Source organism: Pongo abelii, chromosome 7, assembly GCF_028885655.2.
Source record: "Pongo abelii isolate AG06213 chromosome 7, NHGRI_mPonAbe1-v2.0_pri, whole genome shotgun sequence".
NCBI classification, from domain to species: Eukaryota; Metazoa; Chordata; class Mammalia; order Primates; family Hominidae; genus Pongo; species Pongo abelii.
This window is the reverse complement of record NC_071992.2, coordinates 66,501,274-66,526,170: the sequence shown is the minus strand read 5'-3', so window position 1 is coordinate 66,526,170 and position 24,897 is coordinate 66,501,274. Positions and strand designations below refer to the sequence as shown.

At 36.4% G+C, this 24,897-nt stretch overlaps 1 protein-coding gene across 9 annotated transcripts in view; it reads left to right on the top strand.

The window, feature by feature from the left end:
• Positions 1-24,897, top strand: part of PCMTD1 (protein-L-isoaspartate (D-aspartate) O-methyltransferase domain containing 1) — an 81,941-nt gene that overhangs the window by 18,641 nt on the left and 38,403 nt on the right. For 3 of the 9 annotated variants that reach the window (XR_008527652.2, XM_054560916.2, XM_054560913.2), the window contains exons 1-2: positions 11,705-11,729; positions 19,909-20,310. The exons of 2 other annotated variants lie outside the window; for them this stretch is intronic. Coding sequence is in view for 6 of the 7 variants with exons in the window: in XM_054560916.2 (XP_054416891.1) it covers positions 20,004-20,310 (307 nt within the window). In the remaining variant the exon portion in view is untranslated. 9 annotated transcript variants of the gene reach the window in all.

Here is a 24,897-nt window from a genome sequence, read left to right as displayed (position 1 = left end):
CAGTTGTATCCCATGGGCCAAACTTGGACTACCGTCTTTTTTTGTGTGGTCTGCAAACTAAGAATGGTGTTTACTTTCAAATGGTTGGAAGAATATTTTATGACATGAAAATGATACGACATTCCAATTTTAGTGTCCAGAAATAAAATTGTATTGGAACAAAGCCATAGTCTTTCACTTTTAAGTTGTCTATAGCTAATTTTGCCCTACAACAGTGGTGTTCAGTAGTTGGGACAGAAACTATTGCCTGCAAATCCTAAAATGTTTATTATCTGGCTTTTTCAGAAAAAGTTTGCTGATCCTTGGGGTAGACTAGTGACATTGACTGTAGTGGCAGACAACAAGCAAAGTAGACATAAAATCAGGTCAGAGAAAAAAGTAAGGATTCAGGTTGGACAATTGGGTGATATAAGTCCTCAGTTAAAGGTGTTAAAGGTGTCAAAGTCCTCAGTCCAAAGGTTCCTTTGGAGATTGAAAAGATTGTTCATGTACATTGAGGATGCCCCTGATTATGGTATGAGTTGGGGAGTAGAGAAGACTACAGTAGAGATGCTAGAGTTCCTAATAAAGGTTGAAGAGTTGATATTTCCTAAGGATAGGAAGTGGGGGATTATTATTAATATGTAAGAAAACATAGTAAGAAACGAAAATACAAAACATGTTTTCCTACACCTTTTTCAATAAGTTTTTTTTAAAAACATCATTATGAATCTTATAGGCCTAAAGTTGTCTTTCTAATTTTGCATTTTAATTGCCACTGAGGTTGGACATAATTTCATATTTACTGGTGGTTTAGTAATTCTTCTGGCAAATATCTGTTGTCTCCTCTGCCCCCCTCCCCCCCTTTTTTTTTCATTAAAAGGAGACAGGATCTTGCTGTGTTGCCCAGGCTGGAGTGCAGTGGTGCTATTGTAGCTCACTGTAACCTCAAACTGCCGGTCCCAAGGGATCCTCCTGCCTCAACCTCCTGAGTAGCTGGAACTTCAGGTACATGCCACCACTTTGCCTGGCTACTTTTTTTTTTTAAACTTCTTTTTTTTGGTGTTAGAGATGATGGTCTCACTATGTTGCCTAGGTTGGTTTCTAACTCCTGGCCTCAAGCAATCCTCCAGCCTTGGCATTCCAAGGTTCTGGGATTATAGGCATAAGCCACTGCACCTGGCCTTCGCCCTTTTATTAAAAAAATTAAAAATGTTTCTTTGTAAATAATTGTTATAAATTTGGATATCAACCCTTTGCCACATGTTGCAGTTTTTTCCCCCAGTTTGTTTTTTGTGTTTTGATGTTTTAGTGTGTGCTTTGCCAGATAGAATACATCATCTTTATCATTTTTACGTTTTGCCTGTGGCTTTTTAATTTAGAATGTCTTCTCTACCTGAAATGAGATACACAGTTGTCTCTCTTTTTTATTGGTTATTTCATTTTGCTTTGGTTGCTCAGAGGCAGGTGTGTGACTGAGCTTTAATTGAGTAGAACCTGTTGACTTGTAAATTTTAAGTACTCAGTTTTCACATAGTTTCATTTTCCTATTAATCTTTGTTTTCCTTGACCTGATTTATATATGAATTCCTATAGCCCACCTCAGGTTCTTAAATGATAGTTTGATGGGACGATCATGAACATGAATATACTGACTTTAGTTTTAATTTACCGTTTTCTTTAAAGTTTTGTTGATTTGTTATAGTTTGTTCCTATAATTTGGTTTTGGCTTTTATAAGTTTCCTGTTACATTTCCAACTTTATTTTATTTTAGTCATGCCACTTTTTTCCAACTTAAACTGAGAATAACAATATGACATTCATTCCTAAGGTGATTTTTCTTTTTTTTTTTCCCCCTCAAGTGACAGATCTAGGAGTGAGTTTTAGGACATATATACTGTGAAGGAATTATCTTTGCTGATTGCTCAGTTCTTGCTTTTTTTCTTTTTTCTTTTGAGACACAGGGTCTTGCTCTGTCTCCCAGGCCAGACTACAGTGGCATGACCACGGCTCACTGCAGCCTCAACCTCCCAGGCTCAAGCAATCTTCCCATCTCAGAGTTCCGAGTCGCTGGGATCACAGGTGCACATTACCACACCTGGCTAATATTTTAAATGTTTTATAGAAATAGGGTCTCACTATTTTGCCAGGGCTGGTCTCGAACTCCTGGGCTCAAGCAGTCCTCACACCTTGGCCTCCCAAAGTGCTGGGATTATAGGCATGAGCCTTACTCATAGTTTTAAAAGTCAGATTGTCTTTCATCTGTTTCCTGTCTGCACAAAATAGCCTTCTCTTCGATTAATCTGCATATTCCCCTTAGGCTTTATTTGTTTTTGAGACAGGGTTTCACTCTGTCACCCAGGCTGGAGTATAGTGGTGTGATCACAGCTTGCTGCAGCCTTCACCACTTGGGCTCAAGGGATCGTCCTACCTCCATTTCCTGAGTAGCTGGGACTATAGTCACGAGCCACCATGCCTGGCTAATTTTTTAAATTTTTTGTAGAGATGAGGGTCTCAGTATGTTGCCCAGGCTGTTCTCAAACTCCTGGGCTCAAACAGTCCTCCTGCCTCAGCCTCCCAAAGTGCTGGGATTACAGGCATGAAGATCTTGCTTGCATTTTAACTCATAATTCATGTATTTATATAACTTCATTTTGAAATAGTTTCAAACTTACAGAAAAATTGTGAGAAATAGCACAAGGAACTTCTTCCTGTACACCAGGGGTGTCCAATCTTTGGACTTCCCCAGGCCACATTGGAAAAAGATTGTCATGGGCCACGCATAAAATATACTAATGCTAAGGATAGCTGATGAGCTAAAAAAAAAAAAAAAAAAAAACACCAAAAAAACAACAGAAACTCAAAAAAAAAATCTCAAAATATTTTAAGAAAGTTTACGAATTTCTGGTTGGCTGCATTCAAAGCCATCCTGGGCTGCATGTGACCCATGGGCTGTGGGTTGGACAAGCTTGCTATACACCCTTTGCTTAGATTCACAATGGCTTACATTCATGTATCTTTTTATTTTGATAGAATTTCAAGCTTGTAGAAGAACTGGCACAACAGTACAAGGAACTCCAATATACCCTTTGCTTAGATTCATTAGTTGCTTGCATTTTGATGCATTTGCTTTATTGCGCGCGTGCGCGCGCGCACACACACACACACACACACACACACACACACACACACACACTCTGTTTTCTGCACCATTTGGAGTAGTTTGGAGTAGAATTTTTTTTTTTTTTTTAACTTTAGTACATATTTTCCAAGAACAAGGATGTTTTCTTAGAGAAGCACAGTATAGTTATTAAAATCAGGAACTTTAATAATGATACAATGCCATTTATATATAACCTGTATTCATATTCTGCCACTTGTTTTCAATAATGTGTCCTGTAGGTATCTTTTTCCCCCTTAGTTTATGCTCTAGTCCAGGAATAATATCACTGATGTGATGAGTATCCATCTCAGGGCATATATCAGTAGGTGCATTGGTTTGGCCTGTAAAAAGTAAAGGTTCCTCTTCAAAGACTTTCCTCCCCATCTAATTAGGAATAAATAGTAGCTTCTCTTAAAAGCAAAATTAATTCAAAGACCTGTACTAACATTCTGAAATATCTGCTAGCCGTAATAAAAAAATTAATGTACTTTATGTTCTTAGCTCCCACAATTTAGCCTAAATATTTGCCCTAGCATGCTTATACTGAGTCCAAGCGAACATTAAGTCATAGCCTGTTCCTCTTCTTTATTTAAAAGCATTTTTACCTTTCTCAGCATTCTGCAAGTTACTTCTTCCTTCCTTTGTTCTCCTCTACCTTTGCCTCTTTTAAAAAGTTCTAAGTTACTATCCAATCAGGACAGATACAAAATGTAAGGTCCTGTTCCAGCGAATGAAAACCAGACAGAGCAGTAAAGTGACTGCATCAGGTTATAAATGACCCTGTCTCCTTTGTTCAGTGTACTCTCATGGCAAAACTGCTGGCGAGTGTACCCTTTCTACAAAAAGTAAAAAAATGACCTTGCTAAAAAAATTAAATTTATATTCAAATACTATTTCTTTACGGCACCAAGAAGCAAGCATTTCAAACAGGCCCAATGTTGGTGAAGTTAGTTTTGACTACTTCAGATGGCATTCATTGGGTTTCTCCGTTGTGAAGTTACTATTTTGTCCCTTTATTAATTGGTAATTTGTGGGGAGATACTTTGAGATTATGCAGATAATCCTGTTCCTCACCAAATTTTCACACACTGGTTTTAGCATCCACTGGTGTTTTTCTAACACCATTATTTCTTCTACATTTATTAGTTGCCATTCTACTGTGAGAGCTTTTCCTTCTCCCCCAACTTATTTGTTCATTCATCATTTAGGTATGGACTCTTTGATTCTCATTTTATTTTATGACTATTATCATCAGTCTCTATTGTTTAGATTCCCAAAATGTATTCAGTTTGGCCAACAGAAGACTCTTCAAGGTGGCTTCTTTATCTTTGACATCTCATTTTTTGAGGACTTCCATATTTTGTCTTAAGAAGGTGTTTCAGACTCATATTTTCCCTGCCTGAATTTTAGAGTCAGCCATTTTACCAAGGAACCCTAGTTTCTTTTCTTTGGCTAGGAGAACAGTATTTAGAAACCCAGCTCTGGGTACTAGATTTTCTAATGGTTACTGGTGGGTTTCTTAACATCTGCCTGTGTATTCTAGGCCTTCATAAGCAAGGAAAAATATGTATATGTGTGTATTTCTGCAGTTTTCTATTTTGTATATGTGTGCGTTTATGTATATGTTAAAACTCAAACTGTTGACTTCTCACTGACTCCTCCATTTCCATCCAACATCATAGGATATAGTCTAGGCCATACCCAGTCTTTCCATGCTTTGTTTTCCCTCAGAAACACCATGAAGCTGCTGAGATCTTGTTGAAAATTCGCACCTAAAATCAAAAGTATTTTATGTGTATTTAGTAACTGTACAAAAATCTCCCGGTTTTATCAACTTGACTAATGTTTCTTGAAATGGGAATATGTTTGTTTATGGAAGGATTAAGTAGTTTCTGTATTAAGTAATAGAAGCAACACCTATTGAGCATGTGGTAGGCATCAGGGACTATTGTAGACAGTTTATATGTATTACATCAGTAACGATATAATAGTGATAACACACGCATGCATGTGTGCACACGCGCACACACACACACACACACACAGATTTTTGAGATGGTCGTGTTCTCTTACCCATGTTGGAGTGCAGTGGTGCAATCATAGCTCACTGCAGCCTTGAACTTCTGGGTACAAGTGATCCTTCTGTCTCGGTCTTCCAAGTAGCTGGGACTACAGGTATGTGCCACCATGCCTGGCTGATTTTTTAAATTTTTTTTGTAAAAATGAGGTCTCTCCATGTTGCCCACGTTGGTCTCAAACTCCAGTTGTCCTCCCTCCTTGGCCTCCCAGAGCGCTGAGATTATAGGCATGAGCCACTGGTCCAAACACCCACACTATATGATCCTTTACTTACATGTAATTTTTATTCATGTTGAAAAGAGCACTTTCTGTTAGACTATGACTCATAATGAACATACAACTTGATATGAAATTATGATTGGATATACTAATATTCATTCTACAAATGATCCTTCTAAGGGGTAGCAAGTGAGTTAAGTAAAATTAAATTATATTCCTACTGATATAAATCCTATTGAATTGTGACCAGTAGAATTTTACATTTGTTGAGTGTTATGACTTACCACCATAACCTGTGTGGATTTAGTCTAGATAATACTTACTAAATTGAATTATATAATATGTGTTTGGAGGTTGAAAATAATTCATGAAGTTTTTCTGTGAAGAGAGTGAATCCCTTAAGAATAAAAATAATAGGAAAACCTGACTTTGTTTTCTATAGTGGTTCACTTTTTGGTATTTTTTTCCTTAAAATGTTCTACAAGCTGTCGTAAGTTTCTGTCATATTAGTTGCTGTAAGTAACTGGAATATTGAAATAAAGAAATTATTTTTAAAAGAAGCATTATGTTTACTTAGTTTTAAGAAATACAAGCAAATGAATACATTAGATCTTTTTGGCCTTGTATTCCTATGTTCTAATATTTGATGTAGGTTTTCTCTTTTCTGAGAATATATAACTTGCAACTAACTTGTGTCATCTTGAACAAGGCAACTGCTGAGGCTCAATTTCTTAATGAAATGGAGTGATGTCTTCTGCAGTTCTTACCGCATAAGAGAGCTCTTTAAGTTGAGTTTAGCTTCTGGAGTTATGGTCCCTGAATCCTCATACTTCTTATAGTTCCTGAGGCATAAACAAGTGATCAGTTTTTGTTTATTGAATGAGGAAATCATCACATGAAATCTTTTTGTATAAAACACTTAAAAATTTAAATATCCAAATGCTAGGTAATGCTGTTGAGTAATTTTTTATTGAAAGCATTTTAAAGAGCATTTGAGAGCACTTGTTGAATTTAAAATACGAAGTGTATTTTGAAATACACTGTTAATAAAGGTAATTTTACTCACGCTGTTTGGCTGCTATTTACAGTTTGAAGACCAATTAATATGAAATAATTCTTTACGATTTTAAAGGTCTTTAGTTTTATGAATTTATTATAACCAAGTTGAAAGTAATTTTTAAACAGTTTATTGAAAATACAGTAACCATTTAAGAGACTGGTTTTCTGGAGCAAAGGCTATCTCTGGGACCTGAAATCATTCTTTGAAATTCTTTCCCTGGTGTGCCTGAGTCTTTCTTAACTTGCTGGTTCCATGTTGAAGAAGTTGTTAAATGCAGCCCTGGGGGTGGGGGGTGGGTGGGGGGGGGGGGGCGGGGGAAGTTCTGAACTGTAGTTTAAAAAGCTTTCACAAACATTTTGGTTACTCAATTTGGGTGGTGGTCTTTAAGTGAGTTTTATTGACTCGTGGAATCATTGATGACAGATTAATAATTTAAGGTTCAAGTCTGGCATTGCTATAAAGAAATACCTGAGCATTTGGCAGGCCAAGGTGGGCGGATCAGGTGAGGAGATCAAGACCATCTTGGCCAACATGGTGAAACCCCATCTCTACTAAAATACAAAAAATTAGCCGGGTATGGTGGTGCGTGCTACTTGGGAGGCTACTTGGGAGGCTGAGGCAGGTGAATAGCTTGAACCCGGGAGGCGGAGCTTGCAGTGAGCTGAGATGGCGCCACTGCACTCCACCCTGCTGACAGAGCAAGAGTCTGTCTCAAAAAAAAAAAAAAAAAAAAAAAAGAAATACCTGAGCCTGGGTAATTCTTAAAGAAAATAGGCTTGTTTGGCTCATGATTCTGCAGGCTTTACAGGAAGTGGGGTACTGACATCTGTTTGGCTTCTGGCGAGGCCTCAAGAAGCTTTACTCATGCTGGAAGGTGAATCAGGAACAAGCAGGTTACATGGCCAAAGCAGGAGCCAGAGACAGTAGGGAGAGGTGCCGTATACTTCTAAAATACGTATCTCAAGAGAACTCACTCCCTATCGTGAGGACAGCACCAAGACAGGAGAGATCCACTCCCACGATCCAATCACTGCCTGCAATTGGGGATTACAATTCAACATGGGATTTGGGTTGTGACAATATTGAAACTGTATCAGTGACCCTCCCAGCACTTTAGAGCCTATACCATTACTATGATTTGATGATGACAGTACATTTTCAAGAATTGATTAAGCTTTCTCTGGTTCATTCAGAAAAGTAGGGATATAATAATTTGCTCCAGTATATGAAATTAAACTATAGTATCATTTTTTAAGTGTGCATTTCTCAGGGGTCTCAGACTTTTTTTGTCGTGGTTTCTTCTTACAATATTTTTAGTAGTGCATAAGATTTATGAATAAGATTGAAATATCCCTTTATTGTATGGGAAATCCAGAACAAGTAATTTACTCTTTCTCAGTTTGTTTTTATTTTTATGGTGCAGGTAATACTTTGCATCCTGCCTCTATTCCTATGGTACTTAAGAAATTGTATGAATTGATGTTAAAGTGCTTTGAAAACTTATGGATAATACTTTAGCTATTTTGTTTTATATAGCTTTTACTTGTGTTGATCTGTAGATAAAATTAGCATTTTGGACTTTGGAAAGATGCCATTTTATAAGTCCAAAAACTTTGTAGTTAACCTATGTATGTCTTTGTAAATAAGTAAATATGCTTGGATTTTTTGAAAGTTCTTAAAGGAGTCATTGAGATAATTTGAATTAATGACTTTATTTTGCAGGTGAAAAAACCAAAGCCAGAAAAGATAATGACTTAAAATCATATAGTGTGACAAGGCCAGTTTTGCATTCCACAGTACATTAATATATGGAAAGAGTATATTTGATATGAGCTCATGTTTTGGTTTATTTTATGGTATATTCATGGAAGGGAACAGATACAGATCATCTGAAGTGATGAGTAGTCCCCAGTTGTGCATTTTTGCTTTGGAATATTCTTATATTCGAATATTGTTCTTTATAAATTCATAGCTTTTCAAATAAAATAAGCCCCACTATGAAATCCTGACCCAGGAGGGCTGAAAATGTGTGTGTTTTTTTTTTTCAATCATGCTTCCCTGTTGATCTTAGTACATCCTAAGAACTATTGCCAGTTAATGAACATATTTTTGTTTATAGACTTTTCCTGAGTTAGAGGAGGTGAACAGCTTGTTTTAAAGGTTTTTCTAGGCTGCAGCTCCCATAAGGATATATATTTTAAAAAGTGTTAAGGATGGTTAGTGTAGCACTTCTGTTTCTTGAAAAATCCAGGTAATACTAAGCAGTCAGTAATCCTTAAATATGAGGCCATTATTCCCTGAGGATTAATTTTGTTAGCTGAAAGATATGTGGATCTTTGCATGTAGAGGGTGTTGGTAATAGGCAGTTGTGTTTAGGGAGATACGTGTGGTAATATAGGTTTGAAAATGTCTTGTGTTGAGTAAAAGGGAGAGGAGGAAAGGCTTTGGGGATCCACAAAGTCCTATAACTTTCAAAATAATAAAATTTCAGCTAGATGAGCCTCATATCTTGTCCTTTAAAGTTTTATATATTACTTTATCACTTCAAATATTATACGCTAAAACTGTCATAGAACTACCATCTACTGTTGCTCTATCTTGGAGTTCACACTGTTTCCAAGCCAAGTGGAATATGAAAATTAAAAGGATGTGGAGGAAGTTGGAAGCTACATCTGTGAATATAGGCATCTTAAAACTCACCATGTATCAAAATGTGCAATGTGGATGTTTCCAAGAGAGCTTCTTTTTAAAAAATTATTTGTAGTATTGAATTGGAGGGGTAGGGGAAGAAAGATAGTCAAGAGAATATAGAAGAAAACATATACTTCATGTACTTCAACTTTGCTGTAGCCGTTGGGAACATTGAAATTTGAAAGGACTTTCCAAAGTAGAAAACTATAACTTTCATGTGTTTTACACTTAGTCTAACAGTTGTTTCTTAGATGTTCGCTAAGACCATGCAACTGTGATAAATATATGAAATATAAGATGTTATTTTTCTCTTCAGTGAGTTTACAGTCTAGACAGAAAAGATAGGTGGAACCAAAGAAAACTTTACAAGACAATTTTTGCCAAATTATGTAACGAATGCTCTATTAGAGGAAGAAGTATTAGCCAGGGCAAAAGTTAGCTAGTGAGATGGAATTAAACCAAAGAGTTTTGGTATCTGACTGCTGTCTTAGCCAAGGTAAGCTCATCCTTCCTTCTGAGAGTCCCTGTGAGCACGGAAGGGCAGCTACTCTTAATTTAAGCCCTTCAGCACAGTTGATGGCCTAGAGCATGGCAGAAGATAACTGTGTTGTCTTTTCTTCGCTTTAACTTCTCTCTTTCAGTCAACTTATGTGTGAATGTAAATATTCTTCCACAGACTTCTGTATGTACTGTCCTTGGCTGTTTTTCTTTTAGACACCTCTCACTTCAGGATTTCCATTTCCACTCTTCAGTTCCTCTTTAAGGAGGTCAGTAGGCAATAGCTTTGCTAGATTTGAGAAGCAGTGTTTTTTTGTTTTCCCTTTCCAGTCTTCTGTGCTTAAAAATGAGAGTTTAGAATGTGCGCTTTCTGTCACAGAAATGAAAGAAAGTTGGTATTATTGGACCAGCTATATGTTAGAAACTTTATATTCAGTGTACTTTTTAATCATCACAAATTTATGATGTAATTATTTTCATTTTATAGATAAGGAAAGTGGAGATCTCATTAAGTGATTTGCCTGAGGCTGCAAGACCAATAAATGACATCAGATGCTCACCCCGGCCCGCTCCCTGCTGCTTCATTCTTCCTTTGAAGCTGAGAGTACTAAAAGGAAAAAGAAAAAATGGGAGATTGTAAGAGACAGCTGAATTGAACATCTTTTCAGCTAAAAGTTAATGAAAAGTTTAGTTTTGAATTATGCATCAGGAGCCTCTGAGCAAATTGATCTGTGTCAGAGGGTTTCATAGCTTCACAGACTGGATTTGAGTAGTGTTTCAGTTATTCAAGGGCTGTGAGCTTCTCATATGATCTTGTGACTCTTCATAGAAGTATGGTAAAGAACTAGAGCACAGTGCTAGGTATGTAGTAGGCACATAGGAAATTGCTGCTATATGTTATCACTACTTAAACAAAATTTAAGATTTGTATTCATCATTGAATACAGAGTAAAGTGGATGTTCTTTGCAGCTTTTGGCAAGTGAGTAGTGAACCTTAGTTTAGCCATTTATTTTCTTTAATAATTCTTTATTTATATTTCATCATATCTCTTTATCAGTCCCATCACTGAGAAAAATTTTTTCCCTATATAGTTGCCTCTGCACTTAAAGCAGGCTTGGTCCATGAATCCCATGACAAGAGCTTTGAGGACATGAGGAGCATTCTTTGTTCATGGCCACAATTAGTGTGTTTTCCTTTGGATCACTGGTGAGTAAGCTTCCCTCTAGAGCTGGGTGAGCGTAGTCCTCAGTTTTTCAGAGAAAGGAGCAGCAAGGAGCAGTTGACTGCTTCCCTCTGGGTGCTAGGAGGAAAGGAAAGTGAGTCAGCATTCATTTTGTTCTCCTCCCACCTTGCAACATCTGCCTGCCATTGGTCTGCTTCCTACCTCCTTTAACTTGTCAGTGCTTAATCCTCCATAAGGCATCCTTAAACTGCCTAAGAGACACCATAATATTGTATGGGGCCTTTGACAGTTCTTTCCTAAATAGATTTAAGTCACAATTCTAAATTTTGGAATAATAGCAAGAAATGTTTGGAACACTTTGCAAATAGTTTCAGGTGTGCATATGTGAATGTACCGTTTATTTTCTGTGCAGCCCTTACCCAACACACAGCAGAGAGAAAAATACCAAGGAGTGAAACTGTGTTTTGTGAGTAAACATGATGACTTCCTTCTCAAACAGACATAACTATGTAACTGCTTAAGTTGTTCAGCCTTTTATTCTGTTCTTCCACTTGATCTTTTTCTATATTTACCTTTTTCGTCTTTCTCTCAAATTCCTTATTTTGCTTTTATTGTTTAGTGCAGGACTTGAACACTCCTAAAATTGTTTCTTCTTTGTGGAAAAGAAAATGGCAGGAGTGAGGCAGTAAAAATTGTGACCGAAGTAACAGAAGTGCCAAGGCATGGACAGCAGCCATTACTAGATAACTAAAACTTGATTATATTGAATTACAGATTGACCAATGCTGAAATAGCATGGAAATTAGAGCTCTGAGGGACCTTAGGAGCTGCAGAATATAGCCTTTTTATTTCACAGGTGAGGAAACGACATTTTGGGGATTTGGCCGGATCAATACAGCAAATTTATCTGTGGAACCATGGCTACACCTTGGTCTCTTGACTTGTATTTGACTTTTCCATGATTGAAATGAGATTATCTTAGAAGTAACAAATGGCAGACACTGATGACCTAATGCTGCACAGGGTTTTTATTAGTGTTTATTTTACTTTCATAAAAAAAATTGTACATTTCAAGTTAGGATTATTATTGAATTATCACAGTATTCACTACAGACTTCAGTTTACGAGCTTCTCAAGTGTACATCAATTATAATCAATTCTAATATTGATTATATTGATTAATCATAGTCTAACATTGGGGGAATTGGTTACATCCTGCTGTATCCGTGTGGTAGAATATCATACTTCTGGATTTGGAAAGAATGTCTCATGGTATTAGGAAATGCTTAAGTTTTATTAAGTGAAAGTCCTGAACAATATATACAGTATAATACCAGTCATATGTTTAAAAAAACGAAGTATATGGTTGCTTAAAAGTTAGTAATGACAGTGGTTCTTTGAATGCTAGCATTATGAAAATTTTAATTTTACTTTATTTTCATGTTTTCTGCAAAGGCACATTATCATCAAATCAGTGAGTATAATAAAAACGTAATTTATAATTCAGTTTCCACATTCAGCAATAATGTATGTGGTAAGCAGAGCTGTATCTGTGAAACTCTTTGGTGTGGTTTAAGTTATTATTTATGTAATAATCTTCTCTTTCTGTATCTTTATTTTTCTGCCCTAGACTGTCTTATTAAATGTATTTTTATTCCCTAGGAAATTTTCCATATGGCTTTATTATACTTTATCTGTGCTCTCTCTATAACCCCTTTAATTTTACCTTTACTTGCCAATTTTGTTCAAATAATACATGTAACACAATTTGTAAAGATACCGCAAGCCTTGATGCCAAAGCATAGCAGTCCCTGGCTTCACCTGTTTTCACCCCCAGGCTCACATTCCAGAAGGAACTTAACACATATAGCCATTTTGTAGGGTATTTAACGTACACATTGCTAACTTAAGATGCTGCTTTTCCTTTTTATTCATTACTTTTGGACAGATTTAGTTTCTGTCATCATAGATGAGGTTTTAGCTCCCATGCCCCTCTTTTCCTCTTCTCTCTCACTCAGTGTGGTTAAACGAGTATTAAAACTAAATAAGGAATTATGTTTATAGTATTTTGACTATGTAAACAGTGTGTCATTCTCCCACACCCCCCCACACCAAGTAATACAATTCTCTTTATAGTTTTGGTTTTTCCTTAAAATCCTATTTAATCTTTAGCAAAGAATAATTGTATATTTATGGGGTGCAATATGATGTTTCAATATATGTTTACAGTGTGGAATGATTAAATCAGGCCAGTTAAAAAATGTGCTTCTCAAAGCTATCATTTTGTATGGTGAAAACATCCACAATTTATAGTTTCAGCAATTTTGAGAAAACATAGTGCATTATGATTTATTATAGTCACCATTCTGTAAAGATTACTAAAGCATATTTCTCCTGTCTAGCAGAAACTTTGTGCCCTTTGATCGGCATTTCTCCTTTCCCCCATCTGCCCTCCTGCCCCAGCCTCTGGTAATCATCATTCTATGCTCTACTTTCATAAGTTCAACCATTTTAGGTTCCACATGAGTGAGCTCATGTAGTGTTTGTCTTTCCATGCCTGTCTTATGTCTTAGTATGTCTTATGACTTAGTATAATGTCTTCCAGGTTCATACATGTTATTGCAAATGACAGAATTACCCTTCTTTTAAAGGCTGAATAGTAATCCATTTATATATATATAAATGGATTTTATATATATATATAATGTAAGTCTATATTTACCTTTTTCTTCTTTCTCTCAAATTCCTGTACACACACACACACACACACACACACACACACACACCATTTTCTTTACCCATTCCTCTGATGATGGACACCTAGCGTGCTTACATATCTTGGCTATTGTGAATAATGCTGCAGTGAACATGGGAATGCAGATATATCTTTGACATACTAACTTCAATCTTTTTGGATATAGACTCAGAAGTGGGATTACTGACTGGATCATAAGATAATTCTGATTTTAGTTTTCTGAGGAGCCATACTATTTTTCATAAAGCTGTATTAATTTTCATTTCCACCAGCAGTTCACAAGGGTTCTCTTTTCTCTACAACCTTGCCAATACTTGTTATCTTTTGTCTTTTTGATAATAGCCATTCTGACAGGTGTAAAGTGATAACTCATTGTGGGTTTTAATTTGCATTTCTGCGATGACCATTTTTTTGTATGTGTTGGCTGTTTATATGTCTTTTGATAATTGTTTACTAGGTCTTTTGTTTGTTTTTTGATTGGCATATTTGTTTTCTTGCTATTCAGTTGAGTTCATTTTATATTTTGGATCTTAATCCCTTATCAGATGTATGGTTTGCAATCCCTTATCAGATGTGTGGGTTGCAATCCTTTATTGGATGTATGGATGTATGGTTTGCAGTTTTTTTTTTGTTTTTTTTTTTGTTTTTTTTACAATATATGTTATCACTTCACTTTACTGCTTGTAAACAATTAGTAAAGCTTTACTGTACAGAAGCTTTCTAGTTAGATACAGTCTCATTTGTTTGTTTTTGCTTTTGTTGCCTGTGCTTTTGGGATCATATGCAAGAAATCTTTGCCTAGACTAATGTAATGGAGCATTTCCCCTATGTTTTCTTCTAATAGTTACACAGTTTCAGGTCTTATATTTAAATCTTTAATCTGTTTTGAGTTGATTTTTGTATATGGTGTGAGATAAGGATTCAATTTCATTCTTCTGCTTGTGGATATCCAGTTTTCCCAGCAACACTTATTGAAGAGACTGTACTTTCTTAATTGTGTGTTCTTGGTATCCTTGTTGAAAATTAATTGACCATAAATATGTGAAGTTTATTTCTGGTCTCTCCATCTACTTTGATTGGTCATTGTGTCTGTTTTTATGTCAGTACCATGCTGCTTTGATTACTATAGCTTTGTAATAGATTTTGAAGTCAGATAATGTGAGGCCTCTAGTTTTCTTCTTTTTGCCTGTATGATTCCTCACAAATTTTAGGATTGTTTCCTATTTTTGTGAAAATTGTCATTGGAATTTTAATACAGATTATGTTGAATCTGTAAACCACTGTTGGTAGTACAGACATTTTAACTATTATTTCTGTGAGTCCATGAATATGGAATACCTTTCCATTTATTTGTGTTGTCTGCAATTTTTTTCAATATTTAATAGTGTTTAGTATACAAATCTTTCACCTCCTGGGTTAAAGTTTACTTTTAGGTATTTTTTTTTTGATGTTGTTGTAAATGGGATTGATTTCTTAATTATTTTTTCAGATCATTTGTTGTTAGTGTAAAGAAATGCTACTGACTTTTGTGTGTTGATTTTGTACCCTGCAATTTTACTGATTTGCTTAGCAGTTCTAATAGTTTTTTGGTGGGTCTTTACAGTTTTCTGCATGTAAGATTATATTACCAATTAACATAGGCATTTTCAATTTTTGCTTTCCTATTTAGATGCCCTTAATTTTTTTTTCTTGTCTAATGGTTCCAGCTAGAATTTTGTTCTGTGTTGAATAGAAGTAGTAAGAATAGAAATCCTTATTCCTGATCGTGGAAAACCTTTCATCTTTTCATCATTGAGTGTGTTTGTTGTGGGAGTTTCATAATAGCCTTTATTATGTTGAGGTATCTTCCCTCTATGTCTAATTTATTGAGAGTTTTTATTATGAAAGGATATTGAATTTTTGTTAACTGCTTTTTCTGCATCTATTGAAATGATCATAGGGTTTTTGTCCTCATTCTGTTAATATGGTACATCCATCACATTATTGATTTGTGTATATTCAACAATCCTTGTATTCCAGGGATCAGTCTCACTTGGTGGTGAGTGATCCTTTTAATGTTCTGTTGAATTTGGTTTGCTAGTATTTTGTTAAGGATTTTTGCAGATATCTTCATCGGGGATATTAGCCTGTTATTTTCTTTTCTTGTAGTGTCCTTATCTAGCTTCAGTATCAGAGCAATACTGGCCTTGTAAGTGGAATTTGTAGGTATTCTCTTCACTTTGATTTTTTGGAAAGATTTGAGAAGGAATTGGTATTAGTTCTTTAAATGTTTGGCGTAATTCCACCTTGAGGCATCTGGTGCTGAGCTTTTCTTTGATGGGAGATTTCTTAATTATTGATTCAGTCTTCTTGTTATTGGTCTGTTCAGATTTTCTGTTCCTTCTTGATTTAACTTGGGTAGGTTGTACATTTCCATGAATTTATTCCAGGTTATCCAATTTGTTGGTGGATAATTGTTCATAGTCTCTTATGACCCTTTGTACTTCTGTGATATCTTCTGAGTTGTGGTATCTCCTCTTTCATTTCTGACTTTATTGTTAGAGCTTTCTTTTTTTCTTAGTTTGCTAAAGGTTTTTGATTTTGTTTATCTTTTTAAAGAACCAACTCTTAGTTTCACTGATCTTCTCTGTTTTCTTTCTGTTCTCTATTTTATCTATTTCTGTTCTGAAACCTATTTCATTCTTTCTGCTAATTGGGGTTTAACCGGTTCTTTTTTCTCTAGTTTCTTGAATTTATTTGAAATCTTTACTCTCTTGATACAGGCATTTATTGCTGTAAACTTCCCTTTTAGAACTGCTTTTGGTGCATCTCATAAGTTATGGTATGTTATGTTTCCATTTTCATTTGTCTCAAGATATCTTTATTTTCTTTAAATTTCTTTGACCAATTGGTTTTTCAGGAGCATATTGTTTATTTCTGTGTGTTTGTGAATGTCCCAAAAGGCCTCCTGTTACTGGTTTCTGGTTTCATTCCATTACGAGTAGAAAAGATATTTGGTATAATTTCAGTCTTAAATTCATAGAGACTTATTTTGTAGACAAACATATAATATATCTTGGGGAATACTCATTTCAGTTGCTGTTGGGTAGAATGTTCTATATGTCTTTCAGGTCCATTTGGTTTAAAGCGTTGTTCAAGTCCACTGTTTCTGTCTGGATGGTATGTCCATTGTTGAACATGAAGTTTGAAGTCCTCTGCCATTATTGTATTTCAGTCAGTCTCATCCTTCAGATCTATTAATATTTGCTTTATATGTTTAGGTGCTCCAATATTGACTGCATATATATTTAAAATTGTTCTGTTCTCTTGAACAGGACATAAAATAATGTCCTTCTTTGCTTCTTTGTCTCTTTTTACAGTTTTTGACCTAAAGTCTATTTTGTCTGATGGAAGTATAGTCATCCCTGCTCTCTTTTGGTTATCATTTTTCATCACTTTATTCTCAATCTGTGTGTGTCCTAAGGCTAAAGTGAGTCTTTCATAGGCAGCATATTGTTGGATCTTGCTTTTCTAATCCATTCAGTCATTGTTTTTAAAAATCATTTGATTGGATAATTTTTTTTTTTTTTTTTTTGAGAGGGAATCTGACTGTCGCCCAGACTGGAGTGCAGTGGTGCAAACTCAGCTCACTGCAATCTCTGCCTCCCAAGTTCAAGCAAATCTCCTGACTCAGCTTCCCGAGTAGCTGGGACTACAGCTGTGTGCCACCACACCCAACTAAATTTTGTTTTGTATTTTTAGTAGAGACAGGGTTTCACCATGTTGGCCAAGCTGGTCTTGAGCTCCTGACCTCAAGTGATCTGCTCGCCTCGACCTCCCAAAGTGCTGGGATTACAGGCGTGAGCCACCACATCTGGCTAATTTTTGTATTTTTAATAGAGACAGAATTTCGCCATGCTGGCCAGGCTGGTCTTGAACTCCTGGCCTCAGGTGATCCCCCCATCCACCTTGACTTCCCAAAGTGCTGGCATTACAGGCGTGAGCCACCGCCCCTGGCCTGGGTTATAGTAATTTTTAATGAGCTACAAAAACACTCAGTACAGTGTCTGTCAGTAAATGGTGGTAGTTCTTATTTATTTCATTCTTCTTCTTGCCTTTTTCTCACCAGAAATGTGAGCTATGTAGTAAAGACCATATTTGATTGATTGTTTTGCTATGATAATGTTTTTGCTATGATAATTTTGAATTGAATGGAATTCAGAAGGACCTAAGGAGAGTCAGATCTTCTTCTTAAGCCCTAGAGCCCACTCAAAGGGAATAATTTTTTAGTAAATTGTGGCATTTACGGTACAGCAATTTGCCAAATATCTTTGTAGTCAGAATTATTCTTATGAAATCCTTAGGCAAATGCCACACTGGATACTGACAGAGACTATCTCCTAGTGTAATATAACCATTTTTTCTTTCACCTTAGGAAGAGATTCACTCTGAGTGCCAGATGAAAAAGTTGACTTGTGCTAAAGGCCATGTTATTAAAAAAAAAAAAAAAAAAAGTATTGAAATGCTACAATTAGACTCAGCAAGTTGAGATGCCACAGCTAAGACCTGTTGAAGGAATAGTGAATTGACATCTCCTATTGCACTGCATTCTACAAAATATATTCATTGAGGAGAAGGGTGCTGTAAGCCCTTGTACTTATGTATTTTTGAGGACTGAGGGTGCTAGAGCCAGGCAACTTCCTATAAGTGAGTTTGAATGAATTAAATATGAATTCACAGTATTTCCTCTACTCCAAAAGTTCTTAAGGCAATTGTAGGAAAAGACAAAGTGGACACAGACAAAGACAATATGATAGGCTCTGTTAGGGGAGCTGCCTCAGTGGTGCCAGGGGCCTGAGGACCCTGGGGATACTTGAGACCCTAATTGGTATACTTCTCTATGGTCAAGAGTTGGAGTACAGCCTTGCCAGAGTTAACTGTCATAACTCTTGTTACTGGCCATGGGTATTTCATTTCACACTTTCTCCTCTACTGATTTATTAATTCAGAAATTGATATATTAACTTACTAGCTATAGTTGAATAAAGCTTAAATTGTATATTCAGTGTTATGTTTTGAAATTTTTTTAGTTTTCTCAAATTGCACTTACATTTCCATTCAGATGCTGAGTTTAATCTGTTAAAGAAGTTCAGTGTGTGTATGTGTGTGTATGTGTATAAAACATGTTCTAGTGCTTGGACTATTGAAGTTATTAATAAAATTTGTGGTTTCTGTCACAACAAGGTTTACTAAACAAAACAATCAGCACACAAGCGCATTAATAAACAGTGTGGGGTTTGTTTATTTTGCATTTTATGTTCAGTGTTTCGAGTAATATGTTATTCTGTGTGTTAACGTTTTAAATTTATGTAGTGCATTTTTGAATTGTGGTTTTTAAGTTCAGGAATTTAAAATCAACTAATTTTTAAAATTAATCTATACTATACTGTACTATACTATACTATACTATACTATACTGTACTATAAAGAAGCCAGTGTGGCTCAGTGATTAAGAGCATGGAGGTCGGGCACGGTGGCTTACGCCTGTTATCCCAGCACTTTGTGAGGCCAGGGCGGACGGATCTCTTGAGCTCAGGAGTTTGAGACTAGTTTGGGCAACATGGTGAAACCCTGTCTCTACAAAAAAATACAAAAATTAGCTGAGCGTGTTGGCATGCACCTGTAATCTTAGCTACTTGGGAGGCTGAGGTGGGAGGATTACTTGAGCCCGGGAGGGGATGAGCCAAGATCATGCCACTGTACTCCAGCCTGGGTGACAGAGTGAGACCCTATCTTAAAAAAAACAAAAAACAAAACAAACAAAAAAAAAACCAACATGGTTTCTGACTCTAAAGACCTAAGACCAAGTCTTGACACTGTCACTTTGCAGAGCAGCACTGTCCAGTATGGTAGCCACTAGCTACAAGTAGCTATTAAACACTTAAAATACAGGTAGGTTGACCAATGGAATTTTAAATTGTATTTAATTTTTATTAATTTAGATCTAGGTAGCCATGTGTGACTAGTGGCCACCATAATGGGCTTCACGGTACTAGGTGACTTACTTGACTTCTGTGTTCCGGTTTTCCCATCTGTACAGATGAGATCATATAAGTTACCTTTTGTGGTTACTATATGAATTAAATAAAATAATATCGTTAAGAAGGAGTTTAACACTATGCTGGAGCAGAATATTTCCGTGAGAAATGGTAGTTAATTATAATGACATACATTTAATAAACAAGTTATTTTGCTTTTGAGCATTAATTTAAACCTGTTTATTTTTGTTCTTCCCTTCCAGGATTAATTTATTTTTGGAAATCAAGTGCAATATTGGAAGCCATTTCTACTAATTTTATTTCATTTTTAAATTTATGATTTGATTTGAATACTATCATGGGAGGAGCTGTGAGTGCTGGGGAAGATAATGATGACTTAATTGATAATTTAAAAGAAGCTCAGTATATTCGTACTGAAAGAGTGGAGCAAGCCTTCAGAGCGATTGATCGTGGAGATTACTATTTGGAAGGCTACAGAGACAATGCTTACAAAGACTTAGCCTGGAAGCATGGAAACATCCACTTGTCAGCACCTTGCATTTATTCTGAAGTTATGGAAGCATTGAAACTTCAACCAGGATTGTCTTTTCTTAACCTGGGAAGTGGAACCGGATATTTAAGTACAATGGTGGGCTTAATTTTAGGTAATTTTATTTTTGTAAAATTCTATTTTAAAAAATAAGCCATTTTGTATTATGGTTTATGATTTATAGGAGTTGTAACTTTCTGTACAGTATGTTTGGATGTATATACTCAATGTAGGTATCTTCCTTACTTAGATGTGAAAACACAAAGCAGTAGTAATCTCTTTTCATTCCCAGTCCTTACCTCAACTTACAGTAGCTCTGGGAACTAACTGTTCTCTGTTAGTCATTGTCTGTACTTAAAGTCAAGCGCTGGTAGGCAGGAAACTCAAGAGTAATATTTAATCCATTTCAGGTAGAGTGTTCTGTCTTCTGGCATATAAAGTTTGATAGTTATCTAAGAGCATTGTGCCAGGTTTTTGTTAAGAGAGACAGGAGAATGTGGGATATATAAGATGTGGCACTGTTAGGGTAAAGCAAGGAATTGGAGAAAAATAGAGAAGAAAGAAGTATATGTTCATTAAGCTTTCAGCATACTTAATGAGTGTTTGCTCTGCCAAGCATTGTTCCTGACATGTGCATATGCCAATGATCAAAAGGGACTAAGATTTCTGCCCTCAAAGAACTTACTGGGTGTTAAATGCTAGGTATTGTTTAAAGTAGTGTGTGTGTATTAACTCATTCAATGTTCCTAATACTCTTTTGAAGTACAGACTATTATTAATCCTTTTATATGGGCAAGTAAACGAAGGCACAGGGAGGTTAAATAACTTGCCTGAAAGTCACATATCTAGGAAGTGAGAACTGGATAATATGGAATATAGGTGGAAGACGCATGGGTGGAGGAAAATCTGCTGTAAAACATTATGTTGGATGGAGGATGACCAACCATGAAGTTTACCAAGCCATTTAGTTCAGCTGCCGTATTCACTGGCCGCTACTGTGTGGCATACGTTAAAATAGAGCATTATTTAGGGGGGTGGGGTTTGAGAAGACATAAGAAAATCAACAGCCTTCATCTAGTCTGATAGGTACTATAGTTGAGGTATATCCCTAAGTTAATAAGGATAAGAATGTGGTGTAGAATTCATTCTGAAGTGATGGGGAATCATTGAAGAATTTTAAATAGAGAATGACATATCCTCTAGTAGGGTGACTCTGTTCCAGTGTGCTGGGACAGTCCTACTTTATCTCTGTTATCCTAGTGTCAGTATTAATAATGTCCTTTCATTCCTCGAAGTGTCTGAGTTTGGACAATAAATTATGTGGTCACATTATGACTTTTAAGGTATAGTCAGGTCTGAAATTTCCTCTCTACACACTAGCTAGTTCCTTACTCTATTAGTCATGGGACCTCCCTCCCATCTGTTTCATTTGAAAGAGTGGGGTTGGAAGCCTTTCATTCTGCAACTGGGTTAGTTCCTAATCTATAAGAACTGTTCAAAAGTGATAGGAAATTATTAATTTTCATCGATAAAGAGAAATTTAGAAGCTTACATTTAAATTTGGCGCTCCTCCCTGTCCTGAGACAGGAATTTCTTAACAGGTTGGAACTTCCAGATATCTGTCACTTCTGTCACCGGTTTCTTTGAAAAAGGAATCTCTAGGGTTTGAGACAGTCTGCAAAATCTAGAGGTGAGAGTAGGGAGAGCTGCTTCTTTAAAAAAAAAAAAGGGGGGGGGAATTGCTGTCCTTGAACATTTCTTAACCAGCTCTGGCAACTCTGGGCTGGAGTCCAAGCCTTATACCATGTTTGGCCAGCCTGAAAGTGCCTGTTTATTCTGTCTTCCCCTTCTCTAGTATGTGCCAACTGGCTCATGCTGAGGGCGGTCAGTCTAGCCAAACTTGGGATGGGGGAGGTATGCATCATAATTTGCAATCTTGCCAGCAGTGAGGTTGCCTTCTTAGACTCATTGCCTTAGTCCCAGGCTCCAAGAGATTAGATGTCTGTGACCAGATGGCACTGTAGGCATATGTGAAACTTACTGTATCATGAATGTCTTTTAATCATGACATAGGCAATGTGGGGAAAGAGACCATTGTGTAAATGATCTACAGTGCACTAGATAGTTTCCTCCTGTTACAAAGCTCTAGGGAGTCATGGATCTTTAGTTACATATATGGCAGTGGCTCCTGGATACTATTCCAGGGTTTATCTTCGTGTGATCCTGCTAAGTTAAGACCAAGATATAGTTGTTCTCGTTTTGATTAGGAATATTCCTTTGGTGAGAAAGATAACGAAGGAGAAGCAGGAACAACAGTCTGTAAAACTATGATTACAGCTGATAAGTCTTAAATTCACCAGGCTTCTGAGGAAGCTTTATCTTTTTTTACCCTGCTCTCTGTTTTTAGTTTGTGTTTTGTGTGTGTTTTATGTCATGGAGGGGAAGGTATACATCCATAAAAATCACTTAGAACTGGATCCAGAGGAGGATGCTCACATGCTCCCTGTGATTATTGAGTATAGTGAATCAAATTTGGCTCCACTGCTTCACAGTCACCTTATTAACAGAAGTTCTTTCTTTATTAAAAACAAAAAACTATAACACTATGGCTCAGCCATTTTTCTTTTCCACTCACAAGATAGGGATAACAGGTGCTCCCCATAGACAGTGGGTCCTGTGGGTACTACATATTTAGTAGTAAACTCTGGAAGAGTCCCGGCCAAAGCAGGGAGAGTGGGGTATCTGTGATTTGGTAACACAGTTAAGGAAGATACCCCTTGGGGAATTTCCACTTCACTCCAGAAACACAAATCCAGAAACACAAATTCAGTGAGAGTGGGGCGTTTGTGATTTGGTAACACAGTTAAAGAAGATACTCCTTGGGGAATTTCCACTTCACTCCAGGAACACAAATCCAGAAACACAAATTCAGTGAGAGTAAATCAGGTTTTTCTTTTATTATTATTATTATTATTATTATTATTAATTTATTCATTTATTTTTAGGTAGGGTCTCACTCTCTTGCCTAGGCTGGAGTGTGGTGACACGGTCTTGGCTCACTGCAGCTTCGACCTACTGGGCTCAAGTGATTCTCTCGCCTCAGCCTCCTGAGTAGCTGGTAGTACAACAACACGCATGGTTAATTTTTGTATTGGATTTTCTTCAGAAAATTTCTTAGGACTAAAGCACACTTTAGGGAATTATTCATAAATTTACTTTTATCGAAGACAGTGGAGAATAGATCACTCCAACTCCTGAGATGTCTCATTGAGACGTTTTTCAATTTCAAATTGAAGATAATTCTTCATGTCCTGTTTGCTTCTCCTTAAATATTTTCCCTGAACTAAGGGTTTTCGTAAAGATTTAGTACTTAGTTGATTCTCCTCTCAGTACTGTCGTTTCGTTCTCAGGGAATTCCATTGACAAACAGGATGCAAATAAAGCAGCGTCCCACGTCCTGTATTTTACCTCTGTTTTCCATAACTGAATTGAGTATCAGAACCACGAAGGCAAGTTATTCTGATAAACTCTTAGTGATTCAGGTAGGGATTCTGAATCCTGATCCTTTTTACTTAGGGATTCATTTTCATTTTCTTGTATAACCCATAATATAAAAATTCTGGGTATCTTAAAAAACATATACAGATTCATCCCACCTAATGACTTTCTCTTAGTCTCTTGCCTAGTTCCCTAGTTAATAGGAGTGACTCTGGGGAGACTGCCAGTGCCATCCAGCACAGTGGATGCCACTACCTTGCTGCTACAACATTCATTCCTAAAGGTGAAACAGTTGATAAGCAGGAAACTTACTGCAGTTGCCATATTGTTCAGAAGCATTAGTTAAGCTATCTGCTGCCATCATGTTTGACCTCTACACTCTTTCTCTCTTTGTCATGGGACGTTAAATGGTCCTTATTCAGCTAACCTATATTGCCTTTGACCTCAGTGCTCGTGCTTTCTCTCTTTTGCCTGCATGCTTATGCATGTTCTCTCTTGCTCACTCTGCCTCTAATGAGGTGTGATTCACATACCATCAAGTTTACTCATTTAAGAGTACAATTCAGTGATTTTCAATCCAGTTTGAGGATACTTCCAATGTGCTAAAAAGATTATTCCCCATGCCTAGTTGCATCCCCTCCCAGTATTCAGCCAGTCCCTGACAACCAGTTACCTACTTTCTGTCTCTATAGATTTTGTCCTTTCTGGACATTTCATATAAATGAAATCATACAATATATGGTCTGCTGAATCCAGCTTCTTTCACTTAGCATTACATTTTCAGGGTTCATCCATGCTATAGCATGTCTGAATACTTTATTCCTTTTTATGGCTGAATGCTGTTTCATCATATAGATAGACACTACATTTTGTTTATCCATTCACCAGTTAATGGACATTTGAGTTACTAGTTTTTGACCATTATGCATAATGCCATTATGAGCATTTAGGTACAAATCTTTGTGTGGATATACATTTTCATTTCTCTTAGGTAGATTCTTAAAGAGTAGAATTGCTGACCTGTATGGTAAACTTATGTTTTTAAGAGACCAACAAAGTGTTTTCCAGAGTGGCTGCACCATATTCCATTCCCACCAACATTATATGAGGTTCTAGTTTATTCACATCCTCACGAATACTTGTTACTTCGTTTTTTAAAAAGCCGTGTTAGTGGATATAAAGTGGTATTTCATTGTGGTTTTAA